Source organism: Nothoprocta perdicaria, unplaced genomic scaffold (assembly GCF_003342845.1).
Source record: "Nothoprocta perdicaria isolate Ctin4 unplaced genomic scaffold, notPer1 scaffold_12, whole genome shotgun sequence".
NCBI classification, from domain to species: domain Eukaryota; kingdom Metazoa; phylum Chordata; class Aves; order Tinamiformes; family Tinamidae; genus Nothoprocta; species Nothoprocta perdicaria.
Genome location: NW_020454316.1, coordinates 6,096,093 through 6,109,513, shown reverse-complemented (window position 1 = coordinate 6,109,513; position 13,421 = coordinate 6,096,093). Strand labels below are relative to the sequence as shown.

The 13,421-nt window shown below is 34.7% G+C and overlaps 1 protein-coding gene across 1 annotated transcript in view; it reads left to right on the top strand.

Moving 5' to 3' along the window:
- Positions 1-12,511, top strand: part of TRRAP (transformation/transcription domain associated protein) — an 82,217-nt gene extending 69,706 nt beyond the window's left edge. The window contains exons 65-70 of the mRNA XM_026054200.1: positions 4,813-5,038; positions 5,582-5,799; positions 6,435-6,619; positions 8,494-8,697; positions 9,825-10,019; positions 11,596-12,511. Of these exons, the coding sequence (XP_025909985.1) occupies positions 4,813-5,038; positions 5,582-5,799; positions 6,435-6,619; positions 8,494-8,697; positions 9,825-10,019; positions 11,596-11,880 (1,313 nt within the window). The 3' untranslated portion in view covers positions 11,881-12,511. The remainder of the gene's footprint in view (positions 1-4,812; positions 5,039-5,581; positions 5,800-6,434; positions 6,620-8,493; positions 8,698-9,824; positions 10,020-11,595) is intronic.
- Positions 12,512-13,421: the final 910 nt, after the last annotated feature.

Genomic DNA, 13,421 nt, shown 5'->3' with positions numbered 1-13,421 from the left:
TGATGTGCTGGGTTTTGCGTTGGCTTTCAGCTATTTTGGTCTGTCATGGTTTCTCTGTGTTTTTTTCCTACAAGAGACAAGTGTTAGAGAGATCTGGGGTTTCATGAGCTATAAAGGGAAACTAAAATACTGGGCTCAAGTCTGTGAAATACAGAATAAGGCTTCAAAACATTTCTAGAGAAGCAATTTTAAAAACTTAATTACAGCTGGATTACAATTTTTAGTGTAAAAAATACATCGATTTCTACATGCTGTTGTGTACTTTTCTCTGTGTCTTTATAAATGGCATTTAAAATTTCCAGGTTTTGTAACTCATCACAGCATTTATAAAGGATTGCATGAATCAGCATATAAAATAACAAAGAAAAAAATGTAAAGTGATTGTGAAGCACTTCCTAGTAAATTTAAATGTAAAAATACATAATTATTCCCTGCGTCTTTTGCTGAAGCTTTTTCAATTTATTTTGCAATTAAAGCAAAACATGAATGGCTACCAGATTAAGATCATTATTTTATTAAATAGTAGATGAGATTTTTATTTTAATCTATTAAACTCAGTGTTTAATTCACAAATGAGATGCTGAAAAAGATGAAATTAAGMTGATTATGCAGTTTTATAATTCATTATGCGGAAAAAGCACAAATTTTTGATTAATTTTATGATAACAGTAAAAAGTACATAAAATAACTTAGAACTGTAATTACCTCACTGAACATAAAGGCTGTGTTAACATCATCTGAAACAACTTTTAAATCATGCTGCCTTTGCCTTTTTCTCACACTACAACTTTCACATTTGTTGGTGCTCTGATCTTAGTATCAGCTGCATTGGATGGAGAGATAATTGCAGCGGCTGCCTGAGAACTGCTTTAGAGTAAAATGTTTCCTTCAGATATTTTCAAATTAATGTTGACAGTGAAGTTTTATAGACACTTTCAGCTCTGTTTAGTTTCATAACCTCTTCCACCAACATCCTCTGAGATGCATCTTGGCTCCTGCAAATTACAGGTGAGGAAGCTGAGATCCATTAGGGACTGTCACACCAGTACTTAGCTGCTAAGGTCTTTGTCTGCAGCACACTGAACCACCAGAGCTTTGTGTGGTCATTTATTTCCAAACTAACATTATATATTTGAAAAACAAATTTTACTTTGAAAAGACTTCTTTTCTGGAACTTCTGGTACCTCTTTGTTCCTTCTCTCCTTTTCTGCTACACCTTTGACATCAAAGAACAAGCAAATACTGAGAAATGCTCCCTTTTAGAGAACTCACTCAGCGGTGAGCAGAGGATAAAAGCATGCCCAAAATGCCCAAATGTCCTTTTTTTTTGGGGGGGGGGGTGGTGGTGGTGGTGCAGATGATAGGGTTTAGAGTTTGAAGCAGTGCTTCTTTCTAACCTTCTCTCTGCCAAATTGAATTCTGGTGGAGCTTTCTACAATATCCTTCTGAAAGGGCAAGGTAAGTCTCTCGAAAATTTGGCACCCGGTACAATGAATTCTCTTCTGTGAATAGCAGCTTTGTAACCAGAAAGAAGTTAAATGTCTTCTTGAAGTCTTTGTCTTTCCCTGAAGTAGGGGGAGAGGGCACAACAAAGAGCTGTTATTAATTTCCAACTTTTCAAAGAACTTTTCTTTCCGCAAGCAAAAAGCACAGCATTACTTAGGTGGGTCTTTCTGTACTTCTGTTGTAATTATTAGATAACAGGATGTCATCCAGAAAATCCAGATCAAGGGGCTGAAATTACTGTCATAATGATTGACCTTGGTCTGGTCTTTGTAATCTTGGGTTTCTGGAGTTGAGTGATAAACCAGAAACCTTGTGTTATATTTCTTTGAACTGTTTTCTTAACTGTCACTGAGTTTTTTTCATATTTTTCTAGTGCTTTCTAAGTAACATATGTTATCTTGTGAAGGTCTTCTCCAGTAGGAAGCACTATAAAACTAAATTTGTTTGAAACAAAGCCATTAGTTTTCTGTTGGCAAAGCAGACTATCTTTGTACAGCAGGGAATGTCTGGTATCACATTTTCTTTTCTCATGGATGATTTTTTTGTTTGTTTGTTTCTCTTCACATGGACTCTGTGTGACAGGAACAAAAAGACTAATTCAACTCTGTTATTCCCATCTGCTACTAAGAAACAAAACAACAAAAATCCTAAAATGGGTATTTCAACAAATTGGAGGTACTCCCATGATAAACTGAATAGCTTTTTTTTTTTTTTTTCCCCGAAGAAATACAGAAATACATAGTATTGGTGCATGCTCTTACTACTTGGGTAATTCAAATATTGACAGAAAAACTAGTTGCAATTTGGGGGTACTTGTACACATTTCAGGGAGTCGGGAGATAAATGGTTCAGTAATTTTGGCACTTTCATGAAGTGATTTACTTCCACTGCTCACTAGAGGGTAGGCTTGGGATTATAATAAATATTTTACAGTAGGTGCACTGCCCATGCAAAAAGAGATGAAAGCATTGCTGAGTGATAATAATTTCTGACATTCATAATAAAGAACTGTATTTTTCATAAAATATTTTTTCCATATAAAAGTGGAAATATTTTTGTCTGTATTGGCTTTTTTGATTAGTTCTTGGTTGATGATTTAAGATTTTCACTGAAAGCCTTTAACATATGAGTACTGTGGATACTAGTTCTGCTCCAAATAAATCACGTGTTCTCAGATTTTAAGTTACAGAATAGCAAAATGAAAGGAATCCTTTGTCACGTTATTTAGTAATAGCATCATGAACATGCAAATGGAGAAATCTAAGAGAAARTGAGGATGAACAAAGAGGTGTATGAACTCTTGTGGCTAAAAGGACAACTCTCATTGCTAAAAATGATTGCAGAAGTAAGTCTTGTGGATGATCAGTTTTGTGTGGCTTTAATTGTAGCTGAAAATTTCTTTTATATCCGGTAATTACTCTCTGCATATTCTTGGTTAATTGCTAGCACATTTGCAGGTAAGTGTCATAGAGTATTTGTGTGGTTGGAACTATTTCACCTCTGAGTAGCACTCAGGATTGTTTTATTTTTACTTTTGTCATCTTAGAGAAATACTATATGTATGTRACATACAGAACAGTAGCTTCTGTAATAAGGTTCAGGCTCATCTCGGAGTTAATTTTCTATTGTATTGAACCATAATGAAGATGATGATCGTTCTGCTTTAGCTGTAAAATTTGGAAATACTAAGTCAGTGTTCTCTGTCTCTTGCTTTTTCACTTTTGCAGAAATGTATTTTAAGAAATCAAAACTGTTAGTTAAGTTGCACCATTTTGAATGCTGTAACTAATGAGGTTCCCGTAGATGCTCTTTTATCTTCTTGCAGATTGTATTTCATCTCTTGCTGTTGTGGTATTCAAGTGCTGAACCGTAGTTTTTTCATTTGTGTTTTTTTTTGCTCTTTTGGGAAAAATCTGTGGAAAATTTAATCTTATTTATTTGCTGTGTTCTGAAACTGTAATGAGAGCAGCATTGAGAAGCTTGCATTGATGTTTGTCCAGAAAACGGTGGCTGTTGCAAGGATTATTTTTACAGATTTAACTGCAYAGCGTAGAAGACCGACCTTGAGCAAGTTCTTAGCTCCCTGGCATATGTGCTGGAGCAGAGTGCCACGCTGGAATGCTGTTATGTCGCCAAGGAAAGAGCAGCCGCTTTGCATAATGTTGTCATTTTTGCTTAGGCTGTCATATCTGTGCTCCCCGCGGTGGCATTGCAATTGTTATCTGAGCAAGCAAGGAAGAAAGAGAATATTGTTGCGGCTCCGAATACAAGAATAATAGTAACAGCAATTTTACTGCTTGTCCTGGAGTTGCTCGCAGATTGCACGCTATATCCTCCATTGAGGTCCTTTAATCTCTTAGAAGTAAAAAGCCTCCACTGGATTTAAATAAATAAATCACTTTTAATGAAACGGGCAAAATATTTCAGTGCTAGACTGTAAAATAAGCTTACTTTTCTCTTTTGCTAAATGATCTGATCTAATCTAATCCATTGGTTTATTACTGCATTCTTTCAGTGTTGTCTGTCTGGTTGCATTATCTGGCAGTAAAATACAATAATTTTCACAGTACATTTTTTGAATATGGATGTGAATGTAGAGTAGAAGCTCTTTGAAAATTCCGTGAGTTAGCAGTTAACAGAGTATTTCAGAGCTGTGTGTAGAAAAGAGGTGATATGTTCTAATAGGTTTAAGTTATATATAATTTTAGGATGTTACTTTTTAATAGAAAGGAATTTTCTAGAAATCTGATTCTTAAAGCTAGTGCAGCTCTTCATCTATCTTTGGTTTGCACCTTTGCCTTACAAGATTTGTTCTTCAGCACCTCTGGTCCTAGCATTATTGCTGATGCATGACCAATTAAGCCCCGATTCTTCTTGATAATTCCTAGATCTCTTCTATGTTTCTCTGAAGCATCTACCTTTTCTCTGTGCCTGGGATTCTTTGATAGACATGTTCCTGTAATGGATTTGCTTGGTAGTTTGGGCTTTATTTTTTTGCTAAGCTGATGATTGTAGCAGCTAGCTTTTCACTTCACTGCAGTATTCAAGACTAGTGTGATACTTTAAAAAATGTTTAATACATAATAGATATGTGTGCTGTATGTGGGGCTCCTGAAAGTATTTTGCTTAAGGGCATGTGGCTGAAAGAACCTCTTTTAAAATGCCAACATCAAACAGCTGGTGGTTAAATATTCCATATGGAATTTAACAAGCTAAGGAGATACATATATATATATATATCTATCTATCTCATATACACACACACACACATATATATGTATTTCTCTCTCTCTCTCTCTCTTTTAGACTTTGACTTCAGTGTACCAGGTTCTATGAAACTTCACAATCTTATCTCTAAACTGAAGAAGTGGATCAAAATTCTGGAGGCAAAAACTAAACAGCTTCCCAAATTCTTCCTCATAGAGGAAAAGTGTCGTTTTCTAAGTAATTTTTCAGCTCAAACTGCAGAAGTAGAAATACCCGGAGAATTCCTTATGCCGAAGCCGACACATTATTACATCAAGATAGCAAGGTAAGCTATGACTGGGGAAAGGATAGTTGTAATTCTGAAAATGGAGAAGAAAATTGATGCCTCTCCTATCGGAGCTGTACAAAAGTAGATATACTAAATATTTCACTGTATTTAAATTACATATCTAAACTCATATTTCATTGTGACATTTTGGTACAGTACGTTTAGTAATTCTCTTTTGATAATTTTACATTGTCTCACTAGGCAACTCTACCATTTCTTACACAAAGATGATAGTTGGATTTWTTTTATGTTGTAAATTGACAGTATTTCCTTTATTGTAGCCAATAGAAAGATTGCTCTTGAAAACAGTGATCAAGATCTATTAATTTTCATCAAGAACTATGCTTTCAAAAAGAGATAAGGATTTTTTGATTACAAAATAGAAATCTTGGATTATTTGGATAATAGAGCTGTGCTTTGTAATTCAGCTACACTGCCCTATATATTTGTGGATTTTTTTTGTTTTTTTATGTTTTAAGTGCTAATGTAATGTCACAGGGGATTGGCTCAGATGCTTTAATCCCTCTTCCTTCCTAATAGGTTCATGCCCAGAGTGGAGATAGTTCAGAAGCACAACACTGCGGCCAGAAGACTCTATATCCGAGGCCATAATGGAAAGATTTACCCGTACCTGGTAATGAATGATGCTTGTCTGACTGAGTCCCGCAGGGAGGAGCGRGTCTTACAGCTCCTTCGCCTCCTGAACCCCTGCTTAGAGAAAAGGAAGGAAACTACAAAAAGACACTTGTTTTTTACAGGTACTGCAAAGAGAGATTTCATACTATTTTATATGTTTTAGAGTATATGTTGTATTCATTAATCAATGCTATGCTAAAATATTATAGTTGCTAAATTTGCCTGAGAGCTACCACTGCTACTGAAATTTTTGATACAGAAATGTAAATTCACATGTCTAGGTAATATGGACTTTTCTGGCTCCACTCTAAATAGTGGCATTTAAACACCTGTCCCTCAAATAGGATCGAGTTTCCCTGCAGTTGTTGTGGATCATTTTACACGTCCTAACCTCAGTACTTTTATTCTTCAGAGTAATTTCTAGTGAAATGACACCAGTGTTATGTAACCAGATGCTAGAAASCTCTGTGGAATAGTGAATGTTCATTTTTTTGCCAAGATAGTTGATATGTTTCCATTTAGTTAAAATAAAAATTTTGCTCTCATTTTCTTTTTCACTGAGATTGTGCATTTGTTATGAGCATAGTAACAACAATCTTCACTCACCACACTTCAGGTGGTTATCGCAGGAGTGTTTTAAGGGCTGATACTTGTGTGATGATTTTTCTTGTAGTATTTGGTTTATGAATTAACTATTTTGTTCTGCTCTCTCCACCCCTGCCCTGGTTCTCCCTTCCCCTTCTCAAACTATCCTTAGTCCCTCGTGTTGTAGCAGTTTCTCCACAGATGCGTTTGGTGGAAGACAATCCCTCTTCTCTTTCCCTGGTGGAGATCTACAAGCAACGCTGTGCTAAGAAGGGCATTGAGCATGACAACCCTATTTCTCGTTACTATGACAGGCTGGCAACGGTCCAAGCACGGGGGACTCAAGCTAGTCATCAGGTATTAGAATATATCATTAATTTTATTTAATCCTTTTTCTTAAAGACTCTTACTGTATTTATTGTCCCTCCACCACCTGCATCTTTCATCAGACATATATATTTGGGAACTGTTTCATTAATATTTTAGATCATCTTGGAAAAACTCAAAAAGATATAGGCTGTTGTTTGTATCTGCAACCGAAAAAAAAAAAAAAGATAAGGATTTGATAGCTTTTTGGTCCTTCTCTATAGTTAATTTATATAGTTTGTGAAAATAATTGATTGATAACATTGGAGACAGCATTTCTGTTTTTACATGAGCAGTTACAGCTGTGTATGCAAGGGAGGCCTCCCGTGTTCCACTCACGGGGCTTTCAAAACTGGTGGTGCAATAATTAGATCCAAGTCAAGTAGGACGAGTCCACTGATCTCATGCTAATAAATGATACTTCTGGGAGAACGCAAAGCTCCTTCTCACTGTATCCTCCATGAAATATCTAATTCTGATAAATTTACCTTTTTTTTTCCTTACGGTTAATGCAAATTCTCATACAAAATACTAGTCCTATTCAAAATACAGCTATTAGAGATGCACAGTATATGTATATCATAGGCATCGTTTAGAGAAATGATCTTTGCAGACTTTCACTATTACAAAATCAGGCAAAGTCTTTCATAACTTCTGATTCTATTTTGAGAATTTTCCTTCAGGTTATGAAACTGTCTTTAACAGACATCTAATTGAAGTCAGGATGATGATCATCCTTTCTGGTACAATAGAGAAGAACCTAACTTACTTTCCTTTTCTAATTAATTAGCCTAGTATAGGGTACAGTAATTAAATATTGTGGATAGATAACAGATGTTTAAACCTAGGGAAAAACTATGGTACAGTATTAATTTGCAGAAACAGATGAAGGCATCTCAGTAGTTTTTTGTTTGTTTTTCTTGTTTGTTTTTCTTGTTTGTTTTTTTTTGAGATAATCTTTCTGTAAAAATACATTAAATGAATTATTTTAACCAAGCTGTTTCCATAACTCCTGCATAATAAATACCCTCTATCTTCTTCTGTTGAACTATCCTGTATGCGAAGAAACCACAGAAAAAACATGCATTCTCAGGTTCTTGTCTATGTAAGCCTTGTATTTAACTTCAAAACTTCCCATCTTGCTTTTTTTCTTACTAACCCATTAGTCTGATCAACTTTTTTGATTTCATCTAAAGGAAGAGCTTAATACAAAGCTCTTTGAAAAAGGTAGGAGTTAAACTGGCACCCAAACAACCTTTTTAACACCGATTTGAGAATGATATTTGCATCTTGCAATAAGGAAAGGTGTTTTTTAGTGAGGAGACATTATGTACTTTAAAGTGTAAAAACGTGAACAGGGTTGCTTATAATCTCATATACAAGGTTCAGGATATTGATGTTATGACCTGTGTTGAGRTTGATGAAAATAAGTTTTATGAATAACATACAAAAATATTAAGAACTGAAATAGAGGATTTTATTTTTACTGCTGTGAAATGCTTGTCCGGCTTACATTGAAGCTATTGAACAGAAGATACTTCAGTTATGTTATATAACTTTACAGTCTTAGGTTTTGTGTCAAGCTTGTTTGTAGATCTCTTACGCCCTTATGAAAAGGGCTTATTTAACTTTATTAAAATAGTCTCTTGGGATAATTTTTCAAATACTGTTATTTGGGTGTATATGGGCAATTAGGTCAGAAAACAGTGTTGGATTAAACATGTCCAAATCCAGAATCATGATGTTTGACTAAAATAGGATACAGCGATTGAGAGAGAATGTTTTGTAGTTGGATTTTTGGCATATTTGCCTACTGCTGATCAATGTATTATTAAAAAACTTTATTTTTTTTTTTTCTGATGCAGGTTCTTCGAGATATACTTAAAGAAGTACAGGGTAACATGGTGCCACGCAGTATGCTTAAGGAGTGGGCTTTACATACATTCCCGAATGCCACGGATTACTGGACTTTTAGAAAGATGTTTACTATTCAGTTAGCCTTAATTGGCTTTGCAGAATTCATCTTTCACTTAAATAGACTCAACCCTGAAATGTTGCAAATCGCCCAGGTATGTTTTAGTTTGTTCTAGTTGGATGCTGTCTTCTGTGAACAAATGGAAATTTGGACTTTTGAAATGAGTCAAAATGTGCAGTAATTTGACATATGTAATTAACAATGCACTGCAGTAGGTTTTTTTTTTCAGTTAATTATATGATTGTACATCATGTAGATAGTAATTTAAACTGCCATCAGTGCATGTCAACTCTAACTTCTCTGATCAAAATATGAGAATTTAGAACTTTGGAAAATTATTTTTAGAAATTGGAATTGTTCATGTAAATAACTGAAAAAAGTTCTCTTTAGCCTTTCTTCAAATATATTACTTTGGATATATCTGACTGTCAGACAGTTTCATTTCAAAAATATTTTCATGTTTCATGTTATAAAAGGGGAATTTTCATTTCCAATTGCTCATTTTTCTTGTCCTTTTTTGAGTATTGACATCCTGTCAAGCTATGACTCCTATTAGCAGCATGCTTTTTTTTTTTTTTTTTTTTTTTTTTTTTTTTTTTTTTTTTTTTTTTTTTAATGAGGCTTGCTGTTTTAGTAAAGGATTGCCTATATTAAAGTCCTGCTGCCATGTTAGTGCAGGGGGGCTATATTGTGTATAGCAGTTAAGATTCTTTAATCTCTGCTCTCCAGCCATGCTTTTGGATGCCTGCGTGGAGCAAGCAATGCAGCGCTTTGCTGGCATGCATACAGAATGAAAATCTATGATTTTTCACGACTCCTTATAGACCTTTGCTACAAAATAATCTATTCCTTAAGSTTGATATTATGATGGCCTACGTTTAGTAAGGTTTGAGAGAAGTATCTGCCTGACCTTCTAAATGCATTTAATTTTTCTTTTTTTCTAAAGACCGTTTCTAAAGGAAAAGAGTAGACAGCTATTGCAGTAAAATAGATTTCAAAACAAATCACTCTTCTTTCTTGAATAGCTTCTATATTTATTCTATGTTGATTTTTGAAGACAATATAAGGAAAATATAAGCAAAAAAAATCACATTAGTTCTTAAAGAATCACTTGTAACTATTTGTGCTTTAGGCATTAACAGTAAACAAAAAATCCATTCTCTTTTGGCTTCATTAATGAAAATCTGTTCCTTCCTTTGTGCCTCCTGCTTTTAAATCCAGGATACTGGCAAGCTAAATGTAGCTTACTTCCGTTTTGACATTAATGATGCTACTGGTGATTTGGATGCCAATCGTCCAGTCCCATTCCGACTCACACCAAACATTTCTGAATTTCTTACTACCATTGGGGTATCTGGTCCACTGACTGCATCAATGATTGCAGTAGCTCGCTGCTTTGCACAGCCAAACTTTAAGGTCTGTATAATTTTTGAAAGGTTGTTGGCATGCACGTTGTGTTCAGCAGTTCATAAAACTAAACAGCATTTTATTGGTTAACCTAGAAGCAGAACAATCCATATTTAAGTTTTTAAATCTTACCCTAGGGTCATTAAAAAGGCCAGCAGTAATCTTTGTAATTTGCCTCTTTATGGGAAAGAATAGGAGGAAAATAGGTATAATTCTATTCTTAATTTCTTTTTTAGTCCAAGAATGTTAATTCAAGCTGATTGTTTCAATACTTTAACCTTATAAATCATTACAAATTCTGGCAGCAGTAAATGGTAAAATGACAAATGCAACATCATTTAGAGTCTTTATAAGACACTGTGAGTAGAAATGTGTCTTGGCCCTTTGTTAAGAGCAGAATGCTAAAGATATATTGTTACTTTGATGGATTCCAGCTCTTAGCAGGGTGTAGTTTTCTAAAGAAATTGTCTAACTTCTTTTTAAATTCTAACGCTTTCCAGAAATGAGGCATCTTGCACTTAGGCAGCAATTTGCACCAGAAAGACATTGCGCAGAACATATTGCAGCTATAGTGTGAGCAAGTTACTTCGTTAAAACTAGAGAAATATCCCAAAGTGATCTTTTTCTCTATCGGTAATACAGAAAGATGTGTTTGATATTTTTCATAATTCAGCAGCTTATCTTTCTAAGCCATGTCTATACATGCAAGCAAGTTTTCAGATATAGTATGTAATTTCAAGATCTGAATTATGTATACCCGATCAGATTTGCCACATTGATTTGTTGCAGATCAGAGCAGGTGTCCTATTTATTCTGTTTGGAATTATGAGTGCCCAGCACTCTGTTCAGACATGCAGATATTATTGCTTTGGACTATTTTGGCTTATAGACTTGCACTGAACTTTTTCCTCCTATTTTTTTTTTTATTGAGATGTCTATAAAATATATTTGATTGCATATGCATATATTGGCCTAATCTTTATGTATGTTATGAGATATTTTGTTATGGACAAACCGTGAATTTAACTCAGACTACACACATAAAAGCTTATTCTAAAAGTTCAAGACTTTTGGAGTTGATAGATTAATGKCAGTAGCTCAATTTAGTGATGAGAAAAAATAGGAAACTATTTCTTGTGGACATAGGTTTTGTGAAAAGGTAGCCTTGGGATTTCTTTTGCCTGAAATCTTTAAAAATATCTTTTTGAACATCCATTATCTAAAATGTCCTAGAATTAACTTTGCCATCTCTTGTTCCTCTTCCCCCCAAAACTGACTTTTGTTAGAATCCGCTGTTTACATTWAGTTAAAATGTGCTGTAGTCATTTAGGTGGGAAGGGGTATGGAGCATGATTTTTCATTTCTATAGGGGATATTTTGTTGTGTTTTCATAATGGGAACTTACGAATAGGCAAACCTTGAAAGGAAATAACACACACAGTTGGAAGCTACAGTCATCTTGAAAAGGCTGAGATTGCAAAGCAGGACCAGAAGTGTCAGAATGCTGCTGATTACAATTTAGTTAAATACATAATTCCTGATGGTTCTTTGCATTGAACGTAATTGTCTGATTCTTTTCATATAGGTTGATGGCATCTTAAAAACTGTGCTACGGGATGAAATAATTGCTTGGCACAAAAAAACACAAGAGGATACTTCCTCTCCACTCTCAGCAGCTGGGCAACCCGAAAATATGGATAGCCAGCAGCTGGTTTCCCTAGTTCAGAAAGCTGTTACTGCTATCATGACTCGACTTCATAATCTTGCTCAGTTTGAAGGAGGAGAAAGCAAAGTCAATACTCTCGTGGCAGCTGCAAATAGCTTGGATAATCTCTGTCGTATGGATCCTGCCTGGCACCCCTGGCTGTAACTTGAAATCTTCAATGGCTTTTCCTTGCTGCTGTTTGTGCTGTGAGCCATATATTGTGTTAAAGGAAAATGTGAAGAAATCTTTTCAAACCATGGCTTACCTGTCACACTGCATTTTGTCAGTCTTCATTTTAATCGTGTTTACAGGAATATAACAGTTTTACTGTTTTTAATTAATCTCATGAGGAGTTATCTCATATTTCAGAAAAGGTTGTTTAATATGCAACAACAGCTTAAAATGAAGGGAGGAGACTTAAATAATGTACAGAAAAATCTTATTTTATGATGGGAGCTATAAAACTAACACTGTTAGGATTAGGATTTGCCATTCCTAATAACCTACAGTATATAAAGCTTTTATACGATGATGATATTAAAAAAAAAAAAAAAAAGTATTCCCAGTTACTGAATTTTACTGAGTKAAATTTTACTTAATCACTGTCCCTTTATTATATCAAATTGAGGGCACAATAAAAACTCTTCCTTTATGTTTGCTTGCAGAAGTTTACAGGAGCAAAGTTGGTTTGTACAGAGAATTTTGTACCAAATGTATAGAGGTAACTTTTTGTTAGGCACTGAGAAAACGATGATCAAATTGTGCYAGCTTTTCTTGGAGCACAAACTATGTACAGTGAAAGTGTAAGCCATTTAGGGTATTCGGTTTAGTTGTGCACAATGTTGGGGGGAGTTTATAAAAACGAGGGAAAAGTCATCCATTGATACATGTATTTGATAATAACAGATATAAAAGCAGAAACTTATGAAGTTATCTCTGATTTTTTTTATGTTTAGACTTCTGTTATYAAAATAGCTTCTTTAGAAAGAATCTGTATCTTTGTAATTTAAGGAAAGATCAGTTTATTGTTTCACTTGAGTCTTTTTGTTGTGTTAGCATTTTTATAAAACTTCAGTGTTGAGAATGTTAAATTTGTACAGAGTGATTTTTTCAAAATAAATATTTTATAAAACTCTGCRGTATTCATTTTATTTAGAAAAATGTCATATAATACTATAGCAGTAAAATAAAAAAAAAAAAAAACCAAGCAGGTGTCCTCTTCAATAAAGGAAAACAGCCTGAATACTAAAAGGTAATGACTGTATTAAGATACATGCATATTTTCTATGATGTACTCATTTTTGCTTCTACGATGACTTACAAATAGGAACTGCGGTGAAAGAATTCTTGTCATACACAATGTACCTCTTTCTTGCTAGCCAGTCAATTAACCTTTCAACCTTCTGTCTCCTAAAAATCTGTCTTTAATCAGAATACTCCATTTCATATCTGCTAGAAACAATTTTCAAGTAGTTCTTCAGTGGTCAAGACTGTAGCTGGAGGGAATTTCTGCCACTCTTCCCATAGAAAGAAAGGAGAGCCTGGTCTGGGGAGCTTTGCTGTCTCTCCCTCTGCGTTTCTCTGTGTTTCTCTCTCTCTGTCCCCCCGCCTTCCTCTTCTTCTAAGATCTGCATGATGTGCAGATCAAGGCTTGCAAAACACGTGAACATAGTTGAGTTGTGACTAAAAGCAAAACGGCAGGCACT